Source organism: Amblyomma americanum, chromosome 3, assembly GCF_052857255.1.
Source record: "Amblyomma americanum isolate KBUSLIRL-KWMA chromosome 3, ASM5285725v1, whole genome shotgun sequence".
NCBI classification, from domain to species: Eukaryota; Metazoa; Arthropoda; class Arachnida; order Ixodida; family Ixodidae; genus Amblyomma; species Amblyomma americanum.
This window is the reverse complement of record NC_135499.1, coordinates 132,906,774-132,932,839: the sequence shown is the minus strand read 5'-3', so window position 1 is coordinate 132,932,839 and position 26,066 is coordinate 132,906,774. Positions and strand designations below refer to the sequence as shown.

The window sequence follows — 26,066 nt, the reverse complement described above, 5'->3', positions numbered from 1 at the left end:
CTAACAGCCGCAGCAAAAATTTTTACCACTCATAAATGTGCAAGGCATGAGTGCAGTGTCAGCAGAGCAGTCGAGCGCTGATGGAACATAAGAGTTCCTCTTTGGCCGGCTTGCTGTTGCCATTCTGCACACGCTAAACATAGGCTGTCACGATGCCTGGCATGCCGCGTATCATGTGACATTGCCGCTGCAATTGCGATGCAACAGCAGAGTTTGCATTGCTTGGGTGTCCTATGGGAGCTAGAGCGGCCTTGGCTCACTAAAACATACCATTCGGGAAAATGTAGCATTCTGGGATGTTATGCCAGGGCTCTACTCTATTTCGTTTGAGACCCAGCATATTATTAAGCCTGGGTGCTTTGCCCAGAGGAATGGAAAACTTTGCAAGCTGGTACATTTTTTCTTTTCGAGTGCAGCTTTTAGGTGCTCGTTCCCGCATTGAGCAGTGTGCGTTGCAGTCATCGGCATAATTGAGCATGGAGCGCAGTGGAGGATGTAAGACTGATAGCAATGAGAGCAAGGAGGAGTGCATGGCAGTAGCGTGGAGGGAGGTCACGAGGCAGTGACCCGCGGCACCACTGTGGGGTGTGCTGTCTGCTCATAAGTGATATCATTGATAAGGGATTGCCCCAGCGTAGTGCTCTCTGTAAATGCGCTGGCTGTTTACCCATGGCAAGGTTCACCGGCAGCCTTGCGATTTTTTAGTGCAGCTGCTGCGCTTGAAAATCGCATTATCAATGAAGTGCAATAGTGTATAGCAGTAACTTGAAGTTGGCCAAAGCTTCCTTGGTTCGGTGGCGTGAAACCCTGGTCACCTGTGCCTTGCAGGCTGCCCAGCGCCAGATCCGGGCCTTGGTGAGCAGGAATCAGATGGTGGGTCCGGGGCCCTACCCCATGCACTCCCGGCTGGGACCACGTAGAGTCGGAGGCCAGCAGGGGGGTAACAGGCAGCAGCAGCAGCAGCAGCAGGCACCCCACTCGCCCCCGTCCTCTTCCTCCTCCTCACAGCCGCCACAGCAGCAGCCGCAGCAGCAGCAGGCTGACTCGCCTCCAAGCAACTGAGTCCCCAAGGGCTAACACAGCTTCCCCGTCCCCCCTTTTCTTGTGGCCACACTTCTTGCCCTGTAGATGAGCTGTGCTTTTTTTTTTTCCTTGCATGCACACAGTTTGTTTCACACTGCCGAGCAGTGCAAAGCTGTTGCCCCTGAAGGAAGTGTGCAGATACTTTGGCATCCTTATCCATGCTTTCTCTTACCGGGTGCTCATTTCCAGTTGCAGAGGAAACTTGTTTCAAAGGTACCCCTTATCAACACTTAGTTTTTAATCAGCCACTGTCGCTGCAAGAGTGGCAATGTGTACAGGGGTGCATCTTTAATTAGAGGCTGTGCCTAACGCTGTGTGTTGCACTGAAGGCAATGTGGAAACAGCAGATCGCGCCTGCCTTGATCTTGAACTTTGTCTTTGGATGGTTTTAATCTAGCTTTTGTGTTCCAAATCTTGGTGCAGGGCTAAGTAAGCTGTGCAAGCATTGTTTTTGTTTTCCTGCCGTCGAGCATTATTTGAAATGCATTTGGAATTGTTTGTATTTTTTTTTCAACTGTGCCGCTGTGTGCCAGTGCTTAGTGTAAATACCATTGCCTCCTTTGGCCTCAGAAATTTTCTTTGAGGTGGGTTGCTGCTCAGCCTCTTGGCTTGTTTGTGGTTATCTGAGTTTTTAAGTGCCTAGGTTTGGGCAAGATTAGTATTGTTTTTGGACATGATTTTCTTTGAAGTTGTGGTGCATTACGATTACATTTTAGGGCAAGGGGCTTGTGGACATTGTGAAGGTTTGTTTTTGCAACAACATTTTATTGAAATTGATGTAGGTAGTGTTTTCTGCGCTGCCACTTTCATCGGCTCTCCTTGATGGTCTTCAGAAGTGGGGCTCTGGCATCACCAAAGACGAATGATTTTTGCATTGTACATATTGCGTGCATTTGCCTGTGCCCCCCTTGTGAGGAAGCGTGACAGTAGGAAGTCGAGAGTGATTGGTTTGACGGGAGGGAAGCTGTCTTGGCTCAAAAGGTGGGCCAATGCTGTGCACATATTTTTGTTTTAATTTTTTTGTCTTCTTTGTCTAGTACAGAAGTGTTGGCCTCGAGAAAATGGGGGAGGGGCTGTTTGTTGATGATGTTGTTGACCTTGTTCTTCATCAACGTGTCATTTTTTTGCTCTTTTTAGGAAACAAATGTGGAGAAAGTGGTTTTGAGCGGCACAAAGTGCAAGTGTGAAAGAGAGAGAGTGCTCCTGCATGGAGTAGTGATGAGGGAGGGAGTGTGCAGGAGTATGCATTGTACTGTACCATAGACACACACATGGAGGGGAAGGAGGAAAGAGCTTCTGTCGTACTGGAAGGAAAGTGAAGGTGTGCAGAAAAGCAGCTGTTGCTTTTGCGGGGCTTTTCGTGTTCCCTCCAGTAGTGACTGCGGCATATCGAGGACGCCATTTCCTTCCTTCCCTTTGGGCGCAGAGGCTCGGCAACCTTGGGCTTTTTGGGAGGGGACGGTTGCTGGGTCATATAGATGTCGCAAATTTTTTTAAAGTTTATTTTTAGGCATATGTGCGCAGCTCGAGATGATGTCGCGTGTGAAGCGCACGCGAGAGAGCATGTGTACAACTGTGGGTGCGGTGAGCAGCACTCGTGACAAAAAATAAACAACGGCTGTTCACAAGGTGGGGGTTGTCCGCTGGCCGTTGTTGCCTTCGCCACAGGTCTGCCCCCACCTTTTTGCCGAGCGGAGGAGTTTCAGCTGTGGGAAACACCTGTCTTTGTGTTTCCCCCTCCCTCTTTATTATTTTTTTGTATAAATGTTAAATGATGAACGAGAGCTTTTATTTTTGATACTTGTTGGAGAAACTTTTTTTTTGCGTGCTCGTGTGTATGTGTGTCCCATGACAATGTGGCGCCTTTTGCCACGACACACAATCTTTTTTTTTTTTTCTTGTGATGCTCGATGACCTGATGAGACACGGGACTTTGTGTGCGATGGGAAAAAAAATGTAAAAGAAAGCAAAATGTCTGTCCGAGAGATGAAAACAAGCATCAAAAAAAGCAGAGAAAATTTATTGACGCTACCGGTCAGATAGTAGAAAGCTGAAAAACTTCGTGCACATCTTCTGAATTGCCGGCAGCCTTTTTCATGCTTCTGCTGTTGTTCCTTGGACATGTTGCACATTAGAATGGTCTGCAGGGTGTAAGGGGTTCTGAGACCTCCATTACATGCAGTATGTGCTGCTTGTGAAGGACAAAACAAAAAGAAAGGAAGGGAAGATGAATTATTTTTGCAAGTTTCTCCAATAAGTTCAGCTGTTCCCCCCCACCCCCTACCCTTTTTACTAGCAGTTGTCAGAACCAGCATCATGGCTGCCTGCTGTGCTACCTGTGGACGTTTGAGGGAAGCTAAGACCACAGGAAAACAAAAAAAGAAAAGCTCTCGTTTATTGCTGCTGGTTTAGTTGCTCTGGTTGTAGCCTGCAGTAAAAGTGTGCCTACAAATGCATGTCACAGTTGGGCATTCTTTTAGGTGCATTGAGTATTTGCAAACAAACTACTGTTTTTAATATTGGTTTGACTGGACCATGGCTCTCAATAGGTTGAATACAGCTACCCTTAGCAGTAGGAACTAGGACGCCTGAAAGCATTGCGGACATCAGCATGCGTCACCACTTTTAAATCCTGCTGATTTGTGAGGGTGGGGGCTCTAAAGCACTCATAACTGTTGCAAGTATGCTTTTTATGAGGCAAGCTGAATCTGCGCCGATGTACACCAGTTTTTATTCCAACGCCCCTCCCTCAGGATACAGACTACTGACTTTCTCACACCGTGCTACTCTCTCTCTCTGAGGATGTATCTAAGTACCCGAAACATTTGAGTCCACTGGTGAGGAGCACGGTTCCTGCAGTGCCTCTTTCAGAGCTCCTCTCAAGAATAGTGCTCCTCAATCGCTACCTCACTTGTATCATAAAAAAAACGGGGGGGAGATTGATTCTCCTAGCTAGGAACTCCCAGAGTTCCTCAATGACCACGACCACCTTACAAATGCGAGTAAAGGCTAACAGTTGACATGACAGGCTGAGACGGACGAGCTGCCCTAGCAGTGGAAACCTCACCGTGACACCTGCTTATTGATTCCTCCCATGTCCTGAATTGCCTCATTATACACTCGGCTTTTGCACTACCGATGGGACGGAGGACAGCTGCCCCAAAGGGGAAGGCTGTTCCTCGTCAGATTTTCCTGGTATCATGTTTCCTCATTGCCACCGCTCTGGAGAGAGAGTTGAACTACTGCAGTGTGGATTTTTTAAGAAGAATGACAACGTTCCTCACGCTTTCCAGCTGCATTTTTCAGGCATTGGAGTTGTGCTACACAGGTTGCTTCTTCTCCATTTCTTTTGCTACCCCCGCTCACACTTGGAATTTGGCTTGTCTTGGCTGTGGGAGTAGCACTTGCTTGGTTGGGCTTTTGCTAGCATTCAGCAGCAGTGAGCGTCGACTAGCAGGGAGACCTTGGCAAAGAAATGGGGGTATTTGCAGCCTACAGTGGGTACCGAGAAAAAAAAATGAAAACGACGACAGTGACAAATGACCATATTTCTGGAGAGGGCACCGTGCCCCTTGTGCAACTGATTTGCCCACTCTCTTCCACCTGGCACTGTTGTGGCTGCTGGTCTGGAAGAGCAGTTGTGCATTCCCTTGTGCAGTCCTTATTCTTGCTCCGTTTTTCTTTGGCAAGTGTTTGCTGCTATGTCTGGCGAGGTGGCGGCAGCAGCTGTAAACGGAATGATTTCTATCAGGCTATCCCTTGTATTGCTCAAGGGATCAGCTTCTGTGGCGCTTAGCCCTTTTTCTCCTGATGGTGCCTGATTCTACACCAGTGCACTTCTTTAACTGTTCGCCCCTAGAGTTTTCAACTTTGCTGCCCTGCATGCAGTCTCCTGGCTCATTGCCAGGGCCCCACTCTGCCCATAGCTTATTGCCTTTTCTTGTTCGTGGCTGTTACCTTGCGATTTTTGGTTCTTAGGGTAAAGTTCGTTCCTAGACACATTGGGCCTTCTCTTTGTTGCTTTGTTTTTTCAAGCTTTTGCTTGAGCTTCGACTGACGTGTATCTTGTTGCTGGCTGGAGCTCTTGCTTTGACAGACATGTTGACTCTTGTGCCTGCCCCGGGGACATTTCTTCATCGGCAGTGTTTTGGTTCATATATAGCAGTGGCTTCCTGCTGTTTATCCTTACTGCACTTGGCTGGAATTATGTCACAGCTGATTGGAATGCGGCCTCAAGCTGCATTTCGTGCTAGTTTTTCTAACATTTTGTTATCCCATGGCTATTAGCAAAACACCTTTTTCAGTACTTGGCTTTTGTAGCTTGGCATATGTTTTTGCTTGAGATGGAAGGAAGAAAATTTGTTACGCTAGTATTTCTTTCACATATGTATTTCATTAGCTAACTCCAGTCTGCTCTTCGTGGGTTTTTGGTAGGCAGGGCATTGTAACAGTAATATTGTGCATGAGACCAGGTCTGTGTTTAGCGTTTGGTACACACACACAAAAAAAACTCAGTGCTGCAACACAGTTCTCTTCAGCTTGTTAGTATTGTCAAACTGTGGCCGGTTTCAGAGTGTGTACTTATTTTGTTTCCCAGCAGCAGTTAGTTGCCTTGACTCTTTCGTTTGTTACACGGAATGTAGAGTAGCTTCCATAATTGGCTGTAATGCTGTTGTCTATGTGTCGGCTGTTTGAAGCCTTTCAGCGTGAAATAATTTTTTGTAAGGCACGTACTGCTAAGTTCTTGTCGCTACTCTGCATGAAACCTGCAGCTTTCTTCTTTCCATCTTGTCTGAATAACGTTAGTTTGGGAGCACTACTAAATTGCATATTGTATGGAAGTGTGCAGTGCGTCACTTTCTCCTTTTTTTTCCTTCGCCTTTCTGCAGTTGGTAATGTCTGTGCCCACAGCTGTTGCTCGCCAAGATGTAACCATGGCGGCACTGTTTTTCCTCGATGCTCGAGCCTATCAGATACTGTAGCTCCAACATGATTGAAGGAAGCGATCAACAGCATTCTCACGGGTTCTCTCCTTGTGCACAGGCTTTGCGACTATTCATTGCTGGTTCTCCTGTCGCCTGGTTTCTTAGAGTACCGGTACTGGTGATGCAGTTACTGGTGCGGTTACAGAAAACAGCTGCATGGCACAGCACTTCTGGCCATCTTAGCACTGATTCGTCATCTGATGCAGAAGAACTTGCTACCAAAGCCTCACATATGGTGCGCTGCACTCGAACCGACAGTGATTCAGTTCTGACATTGCTAGAATTGGGGTATATGGCTGCACCTTTGGCTGGCTGTGTGGCGTTCCAGGAAAATTGCAGGTGGTCTGTGTTGTCCTCAATTATATCTAGCCCTTATTCAGTTTTTCCTAGTGTGTGCTTAAAATGTGGCAGTATACTTTAAGTTTCTGTTGGCATAATTATAGAATTGGCTTTGTTTTTGTGCAACAATTTTTTCCCCTCTCTCGAAGTGTACATGTATGAGAGTCTGGATGCAATACAGGTCTTTTTTTATATATGTTCATCTGTGTGCATGTGTGTTTTTGTGTCTGACATAATGCTGCTAGTCCAGACTTGAGAGGTTTGAGGTGATGAGATCTGCACGCTCAAAGTGTGGAATGAATGGCTCATTGTGAATGGCATCATGGATTATTGTGGAAACTCCATGGACACACCAGTAGGTGCTTGGGCTGGCGTGAAATGGCCGGGCTGTTTGTGTTCTTAGAGCAGCTGCATGGTAAAATCTGAGCACTCTTGTAATGTCGGCCTGGACGGCCCAAGAAGCAGGTCAACACTCATAATCACATGACTAATGTCGTTTTATTCAAGCCGGGTTGGGCTTTTATAGAAAACAATCACGTGGCAATCTAAGCAAACAATGATGTACATGAGACCAAATCCAATTCAATTATAAAAAACCGAAACACTCGGGACACAACATATTCCCTCCCCTTTGGGGAAAAGCAAACATTAGTGAAAGATTTAAAATTGAATGAAAAAATTTTTAATACAAAGTTATGCAAACATGAATAAATATATGAACAAAGAAATTAGCTTTGAATCAAAACATTTCATACTTCATCTCAAAAGAACAATGAACATTTGACATTATATAACATAACATTTTAATCATAAAAGAACAATATTCTCATCCCAAATATATCTTACCTTTTTTTTTAGAAGTGAGTGGTCTTAAATGCATGGCAAGCTTAAATGCTGCTAGGGCAGGTTCACTGAAGGCTCGTGACAGCAAACTCTCGCTAGACCTGTAGGCCTAACGAATCCCATCCTCGTCGCCAATGTAGTGTCGGCCTCGGCGGCCCAGGAAGAGGGTCAACACACAAATTACATGACGAATGACATTTTGTCAAGCCGGGATGGGCTTTTGTAGAACATAATCGTATGTGAATCTAAGCCAACAATGAAGTACAGATGTACATAAGACCGAATCCAGTCCAATTAAACTCTGGACACAACTCGCACAGAATTCATTGTGGGCGACATTAGTGAGCTTCTTTGGACTCCAGGAAGCACTGGTAGCAGAACAGTTCTGCCACATGCGACGCCCAATATTTGTTGACGACTGAAGTTACAAGGGCCACTGTGCAGTACTTTAGGCCAGGTTGTTTTTTTAGTCTCGTCTGATTCATGCTTTGAACATTTTGAGGCATTTCAGTTTGCCCTACTATGAAAGCTTTTATTGGGACTTAAAGGTGTACTAAAAAGGAATCTGAACTCTTTATCGCGGGAACTATATACACGCTCCGGGCATTCTTAGAAACTTCGAATTATTGTCCTGTGCGGCCGATTTCCCTAATTCGGATTAAACGTTCCGGCTCTTTTTTTTTTTTTAACGCGGTAGGTGGAGTCGGCCAACGCGTGGAGTGCGTTTCAGTCCAGTGGCGGCTTCGCTTTTTTTTTCCGGTTTCTGTGAGCAAACAGTTTCAGTCACAGACAGTATAGTCACAAATTAGGTCCACGGAAATAAAAGTACACGTGGGCTCTGACTTACGTATCACTCCGCCGATGGCAGAGCGGCAAGTCGCCACGGGACTGGCTGACGCGTTGGTTGACTCCTACCTACTGCATTGAGTTAAAAAAAAATAAACGAGAGCCGGAATGTTTAATCCGATTTAATTAGGGCAATCGGCCGCACAGGAGAATAATTCGGAGTGTGTAAGAATGCCCGGAAGGTGAGAGTTCAGATTCTTCTTTGAAGTACGTCACTTCAGCAGGGCTTCAAAAGCAGCATATTGTTGTCGCGAGGCAGACATGCTTTATCCAGGCCCCATAGAATACTTGGCATTGGCCACTTGCCCTGTTTTACCTTGATGTGGGCGGTGCTTAAGATACATTTCGCGGCTTTTGTGAAAGCTCCGAAACACCGTTTGGCTGTGCAGTGGCGGCATTGCTTTATTTACTGGCACCGGAAATTGTGATGGGTGTAAATTTGGTCATCTAGAGCCAATTCAAGCCCCTTAGTCCTGATGCAGTGTGAGAAATGTCGCTTGACACCCTCAATGTTGTTGCGACATCAAAATCAAAATGGCAATTCCCCTTTAGGATATTCTAAGCATGGGCCATGTTTTTGAACTACGCGTTATGCGGACTTGTCCAATTGGGCATGGCTTAGACGGGGCATTTTTTTTTTTTTACTCTAAAAGACTGCAAGCGGCAAGCAATTTTATCGCTGGGGTGCCCGTCAGCTCGGCAACCAACATGCGTCGCAATTCTCCTTTTAGCGTTCGATGACATCGCCCAGTACTCAAGCAGCAGAACCAGTAAGTGTGGCTTACGTGTGCAAATAACATTTGCGCTCTGTGTGGGCTTTTAATCCTTATGTCCTATTAATCGCTTATGCTGCACAAGATTAAATTGACACTATAGGGGAATACTAACTTAAAAGGGCTGCGAAACCGTTTGAACGGATGCGGTTACACTTCAGATGGATATTTTGTCATGCAGATGCTGTCTCAAAAAGAATTGCGAGAATCGATGCATAGGAACGGAGGTTATTCAATGAGGAAATTTCAAAATAGAAGGAAACAAAATGCTGCCCTCAACTGATTTTCGCGCAGCTTCCCATTTCACTCCCAATGACGACACTTGATGGGACCAATCAAAACAGGCTATCTGAGCACGTCGCGGAAGTTTGCACTCCATGGTTGCCTGCTCTCTAACTCGTTCATGCCAAGGCTGGCAGCGCCGTATGCATGGTTATAACAACGATGTGAACGCCCAGCGATGCTTCATCGTCACGTCGACGGCGCAGAAGGGAACACTGATCAGTGGCGTTCCCTTATGGATCCGAACGCGAGATACTGCGGCGGTGTGACAGTCTGCGCAATATATCAGACACATTCAGCATAGCGCGTACCGCTACTGCTTGCCGCCAACCATCGCCCGTCGCTCCTAGCGCGCTGGTTGGTCACGGCGAGCAAGGAGCGCGCGCTGTTGACGGGAACGTGGCGCTGGCGCCGCCGCCCGGTGATCCTCCACAAGCTGACGATGCGCACTGCCTGCTAAATGTGAAACGAACGTATCCCTCCTTGGGACCTAAACGAACGTTTACAGAGTGCAATGTGTCGATCGGATCTATTCCGCAAAGCCGCTCAGTGAGTAGCCATAAGTGTTGAGTGCTAGGTCGTAGGATGTTTACAGAGAGGCGCAAAGTCCTTCGATGGAAAAAGTAGCGAGAGCCTCAGGTGGTGTATTTTTGTTTTACTTGCTTTACAGTGCTTTTGTCTAGGGCAAACAAGTTGGTTTTGTTAATGTAATATGAAACAAAAACTTGACAAAACGTATATCGTTATTAACACAATTTGCAGTATATTTACTCTGTCCAATAATCAAGCTCCCACTAACTGACGTCATGTCCGCTGCTAAAAACCACCACTGTATGGTGACACCGTCAGCGCCACGAATTTGTTTTTGCGAGCTAATTAAAATTTAAAAAACCGTGGTACGACCGATGCTAATAGCATCACTATAACTCATTCTATGCAACCGACAGGCGAAAATGCACTGAAAATGTGTTTCGGGGCCCCTTTAACCTAAGCTGACAGGATAGAGTCGCGTGATAACAAATTCATTTTTACCGAGAACGGCTGATAGGTCGCGAAACTGCGCCAATGCGAAGAACAAGTGTGAAAAAAACCATTCTCTCAACTGCTTTGGGTGACGTGCATTCTCCGCTGCCAGTGGGCAACTACCGTGCTGTCTGGACACAAACGCGCCGGGTTTCACTTCTCATTATGTGCACTCTGCAAGCCCTCGACGGCATTCGCGCTGAGGCGCCTCTGTCTGGGCAGTTTCGGCTGACACCTCATCAGTGATGGGATCGTCTCGCAAGTTCGGGGGGTCATAAATGTGAGAATATCAGGAATTTCGTTTACGTATTTTGGCAACGCAGGCACATCTCCGTACTGAGAAAACGTTGGTAGTGTTCCGAGGAATAACCTATCCGTCTAGCGCAGTATCTTGCATAGTTGGTTGGTAATTCCCCTTTGGTGTTTCTTTAGTACGAGTTCGATTTCTGCCAAATGTTTTTACAATTGCGTTCGCCTTGCAGTTATGAATGCAATGGCAAATGCAGTTTCGGCCGAGTTCAGGGAAGGCGTGTCGTCACGCTGAGAAGCTAACAAACCAACCTACATGTGCCGGAGTGAACATGTCCTCTTACTGCATGCTTCCAGAATTCAAGCGCAGGTGCATTTATCAGACTGCCCAGGGGATAGATGCATCGTGAGTTGGTGACCGTGGACTGGATGACCGCTCCAGTTACGGACGCTGTCGTTAGAGTGTCCAAACTTTAGAGCTCGAAGATCCTGTCGTGAGTTTTGCTTCGAAAATTTGATGCTAACCACATTTACCAAACTTTGCGTGAGTTAACTTTGACCCATTCTTTTTCCAGTTTTCAAAATGACCGTTTGAATTTCCCGCGTACTTGAAGCAGTTGATGACGTCGCAGTATCGCCTCTTGTAGAGAAGGGAAACTAGCTTTGAGCAAGCGCATAGCGTTGGGCTTCGGAACCGGTAGTCCTGGCTTACTCTTGGTGGAAAGCTTAATGACTCGTTGCTTGATACGTTGGATGTTCCACCGTCATTTCGGCCCGTAATGGTATTTCTTGCGGCGCTCCTCTGGACGGCCTTTCCTTGGAGGTTCCACCTTCCAAGGAGAATGGGTCCTTACGCACGTGACTTCTTCAGGCCGACGGTCGGCTAAAAGGGCGCTGTGCCGTAGTTCTTTAACGCAAACTGGCTGCCGTTGTCGTAACAAACCATCGCCGCACACTTGTGCTGCCCGTCCCGAGGGAATAAACCGGAAGCGCGGGACCTTGTGTATTCCGCGACTCAGCTGCGCGTGAAGTAAGCGACAGGACGCTGCCTACGCTAGGCCTTCGACACTGCCGTTCAGGAGGCGTAGCTGGAGGCCCCGCAGGAGCCTAGCCAGTGTGGACGTTTCTGGCAGGCGGTACATTCCAAATACGATCTGGCCAACTGAGCGCCAAGGGGGTGGCGTCCACCAACCCAAAAGTTGCTAGCCCTTATGAAAAAATTTCAGCGCTTGCTTCAGCCCTCATTCAGACCCTCTCGGGTCAGTATGTGACGCTATCTCCGCTATATATTTTCATTTTATGTATTTATCTTTGAGCAGCTATATACCACAGCGGCATCATGTCCAAAATTTTACTCTCCATCAAGCTATGAATCCTGACGCCGTCTTTGGTCAGCCGGACACGCCACACCATCAACCGCTCCGGCGTCCTTCAAGGACCCACCAACCCTATTCTCTCGATTGTCCAAGGGCGTCTCCTCGAAACCCAGGGCTCGCTTCACGGTATATGCCTACAACCTCACGATCAGGACTGTGGCTTGCGACCGCGCCATCTCTTCTGACGAAGCCGTGGAACTTTTGCACCGATCTCTGGACGCTTCTAACGCTATCCTCCCACGGGCATAGAAGTGTCTACGGCCAAGGCTGACTAGACTTTGCGCAGTACTGCGACTGAGCGCCCCCGAGGACTGGGTACGTATACTGGGCGTAATGGGATTCAGGTAGCGTGACGGCCGGAGAAGAGACGAGGACGATCGGAGGAAGAAAACTTGGAAAACTTTATACAAAGGCTATTTACATAACGTACAAGTAAGGGCAACTGAGAGTGCTTCTCAGTAAAGAGAGCTTCTTAGTAGTCGGGAGTCTCTCCAAGCAAAGGGTAGCTCTCAAGAGGGGCGCTCTCCTCTGGTACCAAACCAGCAGCTCCTTAAATACTCTTCGTATTCCCCAGATCCCTAGCTGGGGAATACAGTTCGAAGAATGATGTCCAATCACACGATGGCACTGATGGTACCACCCACGGCAGGGCGGTCCTGATGTTCTTTCGCAGCTCGGTCGAGGGAAAGGGAACATGACCCGGTCACGTCGTCCACGCGGCCTCCAGGTGGGCGCGCACGTGTGTCCGGACCGCACCCATGTGGACCCGGAAGGCGCCTGCGTGACACAGGAATGCAGGCTGTCTCCCAGCAGTGGTTGAAAGATATTGTACTGATGACCGGAACGCGGAACCTCTGTCGAAGGTGCGGCACTCGGGCAATTGTTAAACCCCAGCGTGACTGAAGCGGGCAACACTGATCTTGTACTTCGTCGCCTGATGACCGGAACGAACACGTGGGGACGCTGTTATCGTCGCTGCTTCCGGCATTCCAGCCACGTCTCCCCCAGAGGGCTCACCCAACCTCGCGGTGGTCCTCAGGGAATCCTCCCCATGTCTAAATTCGCCGAACTCAACAGCAGGAAGGAAGCGCGAGCACAACAGCGTGCCCTTCCACCAGAACCGAGGAGCCCCAAGAGTGGCTCAAGCAGCGCAAACCTCGTGGCGACTCCGTTGTACTCGATCTGTTACATCTCCAAGACGTTCGGCGGCTCTTCCCAGGGCATCTCCCGTCACGAGGGCATTCGGCTGGTGCGCCACGTACGGCGACCCTCTGCACTATTACAATCCAGTCGACCTATTCACAAACTGTGGTGATGCCCCGCGGGCCCTCATCAGACCTCCGCGCAAGCATTCTCCTGCCCACTGAACCAAAATGGTCCTGCATTAAAATTGAGACACATCCGGTACCCCTGTCAACGCTGGAAACCTCGCGTGCTCTAATCGCATACCACCAAATCGCCTCTCATTACAAAAACAGCCGCTTCACCCTCCCACCAACTCACCGTACACCATTACGGATTCAAAATACAATGTGGTCTGCCAGCAACTGCATACAAACTGCTACATCTCACTTCACGTCCTTCATCACTGCCACCCTACCGCCATCCTCCCACTCTGCTGAGCATGTTGGGCGACCAAGTGCACCCTCATACACACCTGTGGGAATGTCCCCAACCGTGAGGCTCAGGCCCATGGACTCTTGGACTAGTAGAAGCCCACCTCTGAGGACTTTTTTTTTAAAATAAAGTTCCTCCTCCCCGTGCCGAGGGGGTATCCGGTCAAATGGGGTACCCTAGAAATGCGCGCCAATGAGCTGGGGCCTGCCTACATGGTTGCACGCACTCAAATTTTGACAAGGAGCGCCGACGTCTCGACCTCCAAGCGACGGTGCCTGTAAACACCGATGACACGGTCCTTTCCGAGGGTCGGCCCCACTGCTTCCAGCGGGAAAGGCCTATAGGCATTGGGGAAGGGCCTTTATGCTCGACTCGTCCAACGGTCTGAGTTGGTCACAGAGGCGCAGTTTAGTATGCCGCTTTATGAGGAAACTCCGCTCCCCCCACTCAGTTAATGAAGTTTATTGTCTGCCCAAGGGTCGCAAGTGTTCATGAACTGTTCCCGTTTCGTCTTCGCCATCACCGCTGAAGTCGCCACGTGGTGGCCGCATAAAGTTTTGGTGAGGCTTCGAAGAAAGTCAGAATAAAAATGCCTCAGCCTGCGCTACTAATTATGCCTTTATGGCTAGTGTGCGAAAAAAAAACAGTATGGAGTGCTGCTGGGTCAGTAACGTGGTGGCAACAGTCTAGAAGCGGCCCATTTGGCTTGCCAGTCCAACCATAGACCATGTACAACCCGACCTCGCAATGTCGTAAGCTGTCGCACCGCCTCCCGTGCAGTGTCCTGCGAGATGTCAGACTGTGAAGCAGGATATTCTGCACTTAGTGTGGTCGTGCTTACTGCGCGTTCACTCCTTTGACGAGCGGATTATAACTCGTAGTAGGCATAACGGGACCGACTCGCTGCGGAGCTTAATTTTGGTGGCCTCCATATCGGGGCATTATTCATCATCAGCCTACGTCCTTGCAGGACAATGGCCTCTCCCATATCCCGGCAGCTAACCGTCATGTGCCAGACGCGGCCATTATTTCTGCAAACTACTCAATATTATTAGCCCACCCGACTGCCGCCACCTACTACGCGAATATAGTCCGACGTAACGCAAGCGAGCGCGCGCGCACGCTGCGTTGCGTTGGTGAAACAGCTGTCTATAGTTCGACGCACTGCAGCGGCCAACGTAACCGGCGGCTGCCAGCGTGCCCCGACGGGCCGCCGGCGCCGCCGACCGCGTCGACCCACAATGCATCGCGCGAAGAAAAATGGCGGATTCCAGTGCGAGCGGCGTACGTGAGTGGCGCGAGTTGCCCAAATATTGAAATTGTGCCGGATATCGTTTGGAACGGTTTATCGAAGCCGTCAAACAACACCCTTGTGTATACGACAACGAACGGCTGGGTTTCAGGGACCACTAGCGCAAAGAGAGCGCTTGGGAACAGAAGGCGATGCACCGGTCTCCCCACGGGTGGTTGTTCCCGTGGAGAGACCGATCTTTCGCACATACATCGAGCGCCTGTGCTTTCGCCGCAAGCGATGGACTAGTAACGCGAGAGCTAGGTTCTGTCGCGAGGATAACACCCTAGCCATGTTTCGTATAGTAGCCGCAATGCCGTGGATGGAACGAAACGGATGAGGAGACGCAGAAAAAGGCGCGAACGGAATTCACACTGCCCGCAGGTCGACGATCGCCGCGTGACTGCCCGCGTGCTGAACACGTCGGACTATAAATGCGCCCTCAATCCACTCCTTTACCATTAACGACCATCTTTCACCTTGCCTTTGCATTACATCAGAATGAGCTTGGCCATGATCATTTCTGATTAATTTCAACTACGACGTCGTTAGCACGCGTTGGTTCCCTACCCAGTCTGCTCTCTACTGGTCTCGACGTTACACCTATCATGTTTATTTCCATAGCTCTGCGTTGTCCCCAGTGTTCAAACCGTTTGCGTTAGCCTCCACGTTTCTGTTCCATAGGTGAGTACCGGTAATACCATCATTCCCATTTACTTCAAATCTGCCATCGATGACAATCTGTTATCATGTAATACACCTTTTTTTCAGCCCACCCCACATGTAATGTCCCCTGGGGACCTTTGAGAAAAGGTAAGTACAGCTTTTATACATTTTTCCTGAGGGTGTTGGGATTCAAGTAGCGGGGTTGGCCCGGAGAAGGGACAAGGAGGTCGAGGACATGGTTAGGATGAGGAGATGAGAAAAGTATACAAACTGTTTACATGATGGATTAGAAGTCAAAAAGAGGAGAGAGAGATGAGGGAGGCAGGATATTCTGGAGAGAAACCGTAGAGCACACGCATCACTGCACCATTTAAAGCCTGCTACATCCCTAGGGGGACAAGTTTATTCGCAGGTGTTCCAGAGGGAGATGCAGAAACGCCTCTTCTTAAGGATGTCACCAACTGGTTCTACTGCCACTTCCACCGTGCTAGCGCTAACGACCGCTATGACTACGCACCATGGAGCCCTTTTTAAAGACTCTCTTCAGATATTACGTCCAGCACAACCCGAGTTTACCACCTCGTACTCACGTTAAGAGCCATACAACCTAACGCACACATCACCCCGCCAACCTTTCCGTCAGACGAGGGAGGTTGCAGAATCACCTCATCTCGAGATTGTCGCAAACCGGTTCCGCTGCCACTTCACTGTGCTATCGCCAGCGGGCAATATGATTACGCGCAGGGAGGCCGCCGCGCTGGCTCAGTGGTTATGGCGCTTGGCTGCTGGCCCGAAAGACGCGGGTTCGATCCCGGCCGCAGCGGTCGAATTTCGATGGAGGCGAAATACTAGAGGCCCGTGTACTGTGCGATGTCAGTGCACGTTAAAGAACCCCAGGTGGTCGAAATTTCCGGAGCCCTTCACTACGCCGTCCCTCACAGCATGAGTCGCTTTTGGACGTTAAACCCCCATAAGCCATAAACCAAACCAATTCTCACAAGCTCACAGGTAGATCCCCGAGGACTTCCAGAGGTAAAATACTAGAGGCCCGTGTACTGTGCGATGTCAGTGCCCCCAGGCGGTCTAAATTTCCGGAGCCCTTTACTTCCGGAGCCCTTATAGCCTGAGTCGCTTTTGGACGTTAAATCAAACTAAACTAAACCAAAGCACGAAGTCCACGTCCATCCACTGAACATGGCTTCTGCGCTATCCATTGTCGAGCGAAGTAGATTACTGCATCATCATCTGCCTCCGACTCACTGATGCTGCCAATGTCCATCGGCGAGATGGTACTACCAGCGCTATTGTCTAATTTGAAATAATAATTCGAGCTCGAATAAACTAAGCTTGCGATTTGCAGATGGACACCATGATTAAAATTTGCTATAGCTACAGTATAATGCTTTTCTAAGGCCCTATTGCAAAAGACACGCCAAAACACAATGAAGTGGTGTTTGGACATTGGCGGTTGCAGAGATCCCAAACCCACAACTTGAGCAGTGGAAGGCCGTACTGTCCAGCTCGAGCTATAGAGGACCAAGGACAGTGAATCACGGCTAAGGCCGTAGGAGCCCTGGGCTAAAGGCCCCGCTTAGTTCGGGGGTGGGGGGCGCTAAACTCTTCATTGAATAAAATGTTAACCACTACCTCGAAGACAAAATTGTAAGGACTAATATAGCACGAGCGTGATCCGTAGGGCACAGTCCAGAATATGCAAACGAATACCACTCGAAAAACGCTAAGGCGCCCGTGTGCTGTGCGTTGTCAGTGCACGTTAAAGATCCCCAGGTGGTCGAAATTATTCCGGAGCCCTCCACTACGGCACCTCTCTCTTCCTTTCTTCTTTCACTCCCTCCTTTACCCTTCCCTTACGGCGCGGTTCAGGTGTCCAACGATATATGAGACAGATACTGCGCCATTTCCTTTCCCCCCAAAACCAATTATTATTATACCACTCGTTAGCGGCAAAATCTGGCAAACACCTGTGCTCGAGGGACTTTCGTCCGAGGCACTTAAATGGTTATTGCATGAAAAAAAGCAGTGAAACGGAAAAAATCCGAACCTACTCACCCCTCAATTATTCTGGCCGCATAATAGTATCCCACCACATTCACGCATTGAACCGCAAGCATTAACATCAAAACGCTTATGGATGCATCGGCGGCAGACGCACGCCCACAAACTCCGCAGACACTCCCCGGACCAAATCGCACTCTCGGGACAGACACAAATCCAAGGCCGCTCGTCAGGGGTGAGTTGTATTTTTTTTATGGTAGTCTCGGGCACTGCGAAGCTATAGGGCGCGCGAGGACATCAGAGCGCTGTGGAGTTTCACGCAGGCGCTATATTTAGCTTACTCTGTGCTCGTCTAACATTTTTCATCGAGCGTATTTTGTTTGCCGACAGAAAGAAGAGTTATGCGTGTCGATGGCCCAAGAGCAGTCTTCGTAGTCTTGCGTATAGCCGCCTACAGTTTGCGCCGGTCTTCTTTGGTGAAATTATTGTACGGGAAGGGGCAAGTGAGGTGCGAATGGACTGAAGTTTGTGTCACTCAAAGGATGTCCATCTCTCTTAATCCGCATCGTCTGTTGGACACGTGCCTTATCGTGTTCGTGACCGTGTGTATTTGATGCTGGATTAACTGTATCATGAAGTCTGCATTGCCATTGGGTATTGTGTAGAGTCCGAGGACCCGGGTCCTGTCCTTGTTGGGGATTAGTTGCCCTTTGAGGCATACCATGAGGCGTAGCAGGTCTTGAGGTCTTGAGCATATCAGGAGCAGTTGCTACTTCTCGTTGGAGCATATAAAGCCCGCCTGCTGCGCGTAGCATGCGGTAGCGTCCGTTGCCTCCTGGAGAGCATACTCTACGTCTGCATCAACGCCCGTCGTGGTCTATATGGTAATGTCCACGTAAATGGCATGTCTTATGCAGTCGATGGTATTTTGACTGGCAGGGAGACCCGCCAGTGTTAGGTTGAAGAGCAAAGGGTGACAGCACCGCGTCCATGGAACCGGATGACATTCGAGCAGGCGTCGCCGAACTGAATGGTTTCTGTGCTGTCGCTCAGGAGAAAGGGGACGTAGTTGTATACTGCCCCCTGACCCCTCCCCCTAGTCAGAAGTCAGATATCCGGCCGGAATACAAGTCCGTGCGAGCTTTATTCAGAAGCGATAAGGCCAAGGAGATGGCCCCGAGCATGTGCTATGCGAGGACGCACCCCTTCTGCCAGGATACGGGGCAGCAACCACTGTAGCAGCCAAGACCGACAGTTCTGCGGCACTTAGTTGTTGCTACCGGACTTAACGCTACCACCTCCCCGGACCTCTAAGAGCTCTCCATAGCAAGGGCTATAGACCATGCAGTGCACTGCGCGAGTACAAATAGTACAAACCAGTCTGGTATAATCCTCACTGACTCGCAGGACGCTCGTAGACGTTTCAAAGAAGGCAGGCTCATCCACGCCACATGCACGAGTAACGAGCCGTGCACTTGCCGCTTCCGCCTGCTGCTTTACCGCATCGTGTCAGTGCTAGGACACTTGGCTATCCTTGAGAATGAGAGCGTGAAAGAATTCGCTCGCATGCGAACAAAGGAAACAGGTTTCCTCGGGTACATGTACTAGTTTGAGGCTTTTAAACAAAAAACAATGGGAACGCTTAAGTTACCTTAAGAGTCTAATGCGACAACGTCAGGTTTCACATTGGCCATAGCTTTTTTTACAACTTCTCTATGTTTGCGACAGTTTCTTTGAAATTGCCGGTCCATCACCTGCCATATTCTGACGGCTATCTGCAGACTGAAGGTTCGTCAGCCGGCCACAGATCGACCGGTGCCCTTGGCTTGGGGAGATCGCCTGGTAACTTGCCATGAAATCAGTCTCCACTATTGAAATGATCAGCTCAAATACCCACCCCGCACAAATCTCTCACCAAAGCAGAGCAGGTTGCCTGGCGGCAACTTCAAGAGGGTACATTTCCAAATCCTTATATTTACTCCCTCCCTGATGTATCCTGCGGAATACAAAACAAACCTCAATCACATCCTATTCGAGTGCGCGAGGACCAACCACCTGTGATCCTCCGAATCTCAAACCAAAGTCAGTGGGCGACTGCGTTGCTCCTTCCTGACCCGGAGTTACAACTCCGGATAGTGGGTTGGGCCCTGAAGGTCGCCAAGAAACATGGGTTTCAAGCCACCTAGCGCCGTTGCGTTATTAAAAGTGTTGAGGCAAAGTGGTTCAAGGTACAGATGACTGAGATATAGTTCGTCCTTTATGTCTGCCATCGCCGCAGAGAGATAGAGATAGAAAAACGTTTAATACATCGAATGGCTGGGTGGGCCCTCATTCCAGGAGCCCATTGGCTTTTGCCGTCACTCTTGCCCGCCATAGCTGGTCTTCCGAATGTGATCTGGACAGCGCAGCCTCCCAGTCCTCAGTTGAGTTATTGGTTCTTGGTATAGATGGGTTTTTCTGACATGCCATACGATATGGTATAAGTCAGCCACTGCACCGCAGAAGGCGAGATGCAGATCGTACGAATTTGAAAACATATATAGATGGATTTGACAGGGTTTATATAAGTATTCGATTGCAATTTCCTTAAAATGACCCCTTGCTCCCGGTTTAGATTTTTGTGCGGTTCGGCGTATACTTTCCCCATTAATCTCAATTGTTCCCCTATAGCTTAAGAGTGGTTCAGAATAATTATGTTCCTTCGAATGTCGGGGGACATAGGGTAATAGCGCGCGGACAGTGGCATGGGCGCCTTCGTGTCCTACATCCGCACAGTGTCCTGGAGTCCATATGACTGGATTTAAGGTCTGTACCTTTTTTAGTTCGCATTGTGTGTTCTGTTTCTCTCTCGTGATGATGATGATGACGACTTCGAAATGTCAACGCCAGTGGTGCGCTATTCAGCTGGAAAAGAAGCGTCTGATGGCTGCATCTCTTCACGACTCCAATGCAAGCAGGTAGACCGCGCGCGCCGCCCGATTCGATGAAGAGAGTGAAAGTGACGGTCCATCCAGCAGCCGAAGGACCTGGCCAATAAGCGAGCGAGGCTACTGGAAATGTGTTAAACCTTCCCTGCAACGCATATAGTGCTTACACCTATTCTCGGCGAAGGGACAGGCTAACGTTTTTTTTTTTTTTTACTGCAGTTACTTTGTGTCGTGTCGAAAACCTTTTCAAGCCGACGCTCAACAGCATATATTCTTTTTTACTACAGTCAACTTGCTAACTGCAGCGTAACTAGCGCACTGAGTGAGTTGAGTGAGTTAACGTTTATTGAAGAGGATGGTGGCTGGAGCGCATGTGCATGGGTGCCGGAAGAGATTGGTGCAGAATTACTCGTGCTAGCGGGTTAGAGCCACAGCAGCACGTCCAGCTGTAGTGTGTCGTTCTTTCTCGATTCGATTTGTTTTTCCTATGATAACCTGCTAGACGCAAAACTCATCGAATAACAGCAATAATGTCGCATGCAGATGTCATATAAACTTTACAACGTTCAGTCGCCCTCCCGCATTCAGTTACAGCCTTGAACCGCTAGCATACGCCCGTCATCGTGGTCAGCACCGCTTCCGCGCTGCTTGCGACAAGAAAACGAAGAAGGATTTGGAACGCAATCCCCTACGCGTGGGTATGTGCCATATTTACTGAGGCAAAGAAGAAGAAGAAGAACGCCATGGCCGCAACGTCGGGCGCAATGTGAGCGGCTCATATTTGACGAATCTAAGCTGGTTTCTCAGTTCTGAGCTGAAAGGCATACTGTGGAAGATGCAGCTTTAAATGCGGTTGCATACGCCCAGCAGTTACCGGAAAGTTCGCAGCCACTATTGGTTGTAAGCGTACTTTTAAAGGAAGCTACGAACAGCGTGACTGATCGCTCGACTTGGGACGCAAAAATGAACGCTGTGCGGTCGCCTGCATCTTCCATTTTGCCGTCACGTTGGACCTTTCGCCCGAAGCAATAAGTACAAAAATTAAATAGCGCACCCAACTCTCATTTGGTGCTCTTGTAGTGACGCCTGGATTCTTGTAGTTACTCATTCCTTAATTCACCTCCATAAGATTAGGACTTGGCAGTGAAGGAGCACGCAGTGGTGTCATGCAAGCATTGTTGTTTAACTTACACGGAACCTTCGTGTCCTGCTCCGGTGTTGCTACGCTAGTCCCAAATAGCAATACCGGTTTCGAGAAGGATACTAGTTCGTATATGTACAGCGTCTTTTTCTGCACCGCTTTGTAAAATACTAGTGAGGTTGCGTTATTAGCGTAAATCTTGTTGATGTATGCACGCCGTAATCGCCCATTGCCCATCGGTGCTTGATGCTCGACAACTTCCTTTGCAGTGGCGAGAACGCACCTTCGAACGGCCTGCCGGTCCACGGGGGAGAAGTACAGCAAGCCGAGGGTCTGGATATGCCCATGCAGGCACTAGTAGAAAGGTGCGACGCATGATTGGGAAGCCCCCAACACGGCAGAATTAAGGAACCATGCATGGGGCAAATGCCGGAGCCCAGAGCGGGAAGATCTTTCGCTCGGCCAGTTGCCATTTTGGCTACTGGGAACGTTAGCCGCGCGAACCTTCTATATTCTCTACATTTCCATGCGAAATAAGTTGACGCCGAGGCATCGGTATCAGGTTTCAGCTCGGCCGCCCGCAGAACGGCAGAAAGGAAAACTGGTCGCATACATTCCTTCAATTTACGCAAGTCCGTTGTTTTTCTAGAAGATTCGTAGGTGCGATAAAAAGGAGCCGACAAGTTAGTCAGCGAATACGAGAAACAAAGAAATGTTCCTTCGAATGTGGCCATGAATGGCTCCCGCCAAACAAACCTTTCAGTTGCTTCTCAATGCTGAGTAGCAGCGGCCGGTTTGAGAACATAGCACCTACTGCAGTTGAGAGGGATATTGCGCACATCGAACATCGATGCTCCGCAATTACCTACGTTTTTTTGCGCCGTAAGCTTATCATGCGAGTACCCAACGCTTACCATCGCCTTTTAGAGTGGATTGCAAAGATATGGAGAGTGCAGTACCTCGTTTTATTTTCCTTGTGGGCGGTGGCCTTGAACTATCAGCACATTTATGTGATTATACTTTAAGCTGGCCTAATGGTTCTGTTTCCTTGCGTTTCCTAATGGAATGTCTTGGCTGCAGTAGAAAGTCTAGTTCTTCTTTGACGTAACGTACCACACCCATTACCGTGCGCAGGGCGTACCAGGTGCAGAGCAGCATGGCTCCCACTATGTTCGCCGCTGTTGTTCTGACGCTTCTTGTCATCTTCGGCGCAGCCGTCTACTTCGTCTTCGAAACGCACGGTGAGCGATGCCAAGAGGAGTAAAGTATAGGGCACAATCAGTGCGTAAAATGTTAGCGGGTTAAAATTTACCATTTCCTGCTCTTCGCGTAGGTATCATGAAAATGCGTAAGCCGAACTTTTTCACTATACTATCTTGTATAGTATCCTCTTCGGCCATCGCTTAACCGCTGCCAATTTTGCGCCCTTTGAGACTTCATTTCGTGTCAAAACATTTCTCGATGCTAAACTAAGACTTGCTTTACAAGTGGCTGTTCACTCACTGACACCTGGAACCAAGCTTCAGCTGTAGTAACGCATGCCTGCACGCGCAAACTCGCGCTCACAACTGGAGCATGGTTATTTTTTTCCTAGTGGTACTCCAAGCTGCCTGAGACACTTTTTTCACACTGCACCAATGTAACGGCGCCGGCTAGCCAAGCTGTTAGCATGGAGATGATAATGTGACTGTAGTAGAGTTCTCGATAAATTCGCAGGGGTCTTGCCTAATGAATTACTGATGCCTTTGGGGTCAGTTCCATGCAGAATTTGAGCTTGCCGAACACGCCCAGTTTGTCCGGATTACATTTTAGTCTACTTGATGTTCTGACCAAAGACTATGTAAATTTATTGCCGATTAAAGTACATGATGAGAAAACCCGTTCACACGGAGCACGAGAAGAGGGCGCAACACACGGCCGCAAGTAACAACTGAAAATTTATATACACGCAGCAAAACGTTTAGCGGGAAGGTGGCGAAGGTAATGGAGAATAAAAACTGCGCAGCACCGCCCCCTAGCTGCGCACGTCTGCCAAGTTCATTACCGACGATCGTGTCTCCCAACAGGCTATAACTCAGCGTCTACAGCTAAAGGTAAGCCTGCGTTTATTGGACGTTCACGGTGTTCAAAGCGACAAGGAAAGAAGTGTCTTTTATCTCATTATTATGTGTTAAAACTCCAGAATTTGCACGCAGCGACTGCTGTCGATATGTGGACGCAGTCACGTTTAGATGTGGCTGGTGCGCGTAGTTATCGTTGGGAAGAGGGTTCACAGAATAATACCTTTGCTGATCACTGGTCATGTGGCTATGAACTAAATTCTAAGCAGAATCAAGCCACTCTTTCGGACGCACACCCAGGGATAGTCCGCACATTTCTTGACGGCGGAGGCCGCCGTGTTTGTAATTTTACTCTCCTCTGCTGCCCGAGCGTACCGATAGTACTGATTCGGTCGTTCATGTGAAATTTCCTTGCAAATCAATTTTGCCTGTGCCTCTCATCCCCCACCAATGGCGGTCTTCGAAATTCATACATGAATAGGAAGCTTTGAAATTTCGCTGAGAAGTGGTTTGGTAGAATTGTCATTCATCTCTCAAAATGACCAGTTAATATATTTTTTGGGCATGCCCTGTAAAATATGAATATACGGTTCAGAATACCAGTGAGACCTGTGCACTGTAGAAAACATAATCGCAATAAGAAAAAAAGCAACTGTCAGGATATATAAAGCGCACATAGCTTTCCGACGTTATGCGCGGAAAGGTGCGCAAAATCTCGCATAACGCGGCTCATGGAATTCCCAGTAAGCTTCGTAAACACTGAAACTCACGTAATCTCGCGTCTTGACACTCTGCGATGAATGGGTCGTCCGTCTCAAGCTAAAAGAAGAGAATTTCGCGGAATGAATAGATCTGCTTGCACACAGATCCAGAAAGAGATTGCTTCTGTCTGTTATCTGTGGTGCCAGCATAGTGACAAGAAGCCGAGAGTAGGACGGGGAGCGGGAAGCGCTCGGATAGCCGTATACATATTCTACTGTACTGCTGCTGTCTTTTGCTCTGCGAAGTTGCGAACGCGAGTCCGCTCTCATCGTCTCAGATACAAGAGAACCAGCCACTGGCGCCATCTTGTTACCTATTAGCTATTCTGGCGTAAGGTAAGCTATGAACGACGGCCAGTGATCGAGATCACCTCTAGCCGTCAATAAAGCGTGGCCTTTCGAGCAGATTCTTAGCGGCAGAAAATACGCGCACATATCCGCCGCCACCACGGCAGCCTTGGCCTCCGCGCGTTCGGCGTAGAGCCCCGTGCGGAGACCCGCGGCCTGTACTCTCCAGCCTCGGCGCCCACGTCGCCGGTGCTGTGCTGCTACTATGACCCTGCGTGGTCCGACGAGACTCGGCGTGGCGCCTGGGCCTACGACCTACAGCGCCACTTCCCCCACGAGCACTGCAGCCACGCCGTATTCCTGGGCGCCCGGTACAGGAACCGCACGGTCGAGCTGCCCGATCACGCCTCAGGTATGTAGGGGCAGCTAAACTAACCTTGTTATATTGAGGAGGCAACGAAGATTATGACATAGTCTTGTAAGTGTGGGCTGAAGCATTGGCGGGAAATCACAGGCAAGGGAACAGTTGCGTTCCTTTGATTTCGTCTCGTTCTTTCAGCTATCATTTCCAAGGTATACCAGCTGGTTCGGTTACAGTAAATGGGAAAACCTTCTGCACTGCGCGAGACATGCCCTGATCATAATTTCGGCATGTCATCTGAACACACCTGGAATGCATTTCAACGCTTGTCGCTTGCGGGGTATACGATTAACGGGTATAAATATAGCCCCACAACGAATTGGCGTGGGAGCCCCACGAGATCGGAAAGCAGTTTTTGAAAGTCACTTCCTCCATCCACATCATAGGCTGCGGTAGTGCTGTGAGGTCTTGTCCTTTCTACAGACTTGTTCGGAAGTCTCAGCGTCGGAACTCAGCCACGATCGCCCTTTCTCTTGCTGTAGAACATGGTTTGTAACAACAGCCAAGTTAGAGCATGCTCGCTGCCTGCTGTATGCCTGCCTTCTACTTTTCATGGCAGCACCGCTGGTAAGCTTCCTGTCCCTGAGGCGGCGTGGCCTGTCCGTCCTGGCGTCCGTGCTTGTGGTGGATATTGCTGTGGCAGTGCTGGACGCCGGGGATTTTGCCGCTACCATGGGCACGTGGCTCCGGCAGCAAGGCTTCCAGGGGCTGGAGCTCGACGTTGGGCACAAAATGCCGCTCGTGGGCTACGACGCGCTAGTAAAGGCAAGTCGATGAGACGTTTAGTCTCCTCCTGCCTTCTTGTGCACCGCAAACATCTAAGGGAGATCTAATGCGGCTGCAGCTCTACTTGCTTGAGTCATATGCCCGAAGCACAGCTTGAGACTTCCCATTTTTCCAGTTTCTGCGTGTGTTTGTGTCAATTTCTTTGCCATTTTTGGTTCATAAACTGCCATATTCTGGCTGCTAGGTGCTGTAATAATAGTTGGATACAGCTTTAAAAGACAGTAGTTGGCAAATAGGCCGGAGTTCGCGGCGCCCTGTGTTACTCCGTTCTCCAATCACAGCAGTAAACGAAA

The 26,066-nt window shown here is 49.1% G+C and overlaps 2 protein-coding genes across 6 annotated transcripts in view; both read left to right on the top strand.

The window, feature by feature from the left end:
* Window positions 1-6,607, top strand: part of Imp (IGF-II mRNA-binding protein) — a 58,793-nt gene extending 52,186 nt beyond the window's left edge. For all 4 annotated transcript variants that reach the window (XM_077657899.1, XM_077657898.1, XM_077657900.1 and 1 more), the window contains one exon: window positions 829-6,607. In XM_077657899.1, the coding sequence (XP_077514025.1) occupies window positions 829-1,062 (234 nt within the window). In that variant the 3' untranslated portion in view covers window positions 1,063-6,607. The remainder of the gene's footprint in view (window positions 1-828) is intronic.
* Window positions 6,608-21,732: 15,125 nt separating this feature from the next.
* On the top strand, window positions 21,733-25,858 carry LOC144123318 (uncharacterized). Of its 2 annotated transcripts, none has more exons than XM_077656169.1 (6): window positions 21,733-21,822; window positions 22,592-22,698; window positions 22,791-22,805; window positions 23,524-23,550; window positions 24,796-24,978; window positions 25,547-25,858. In XM_077656169.1, exons 1-6 carry the CDS (start codon window positions 21,797-21,799, stop codon window positions 25,762-25,764), a joined length of 576 nt encoding a protein of 191 aa, XP_077512295.1. In that variant the 5' UTR covers window positions 21,733-21,796; the 3' UTR covers window positions 25,765-25,858. The 2 variants fall into 2 exon arrangements, with proteins under 2 accessions (XP_077512295.1, XP_077512294.1); XM_077656168.1 differs by having other exon boundaries at window positions 24,760-24,978.
* Window positions 25,859-26,066: the final 208 nt, after the last annotated feature.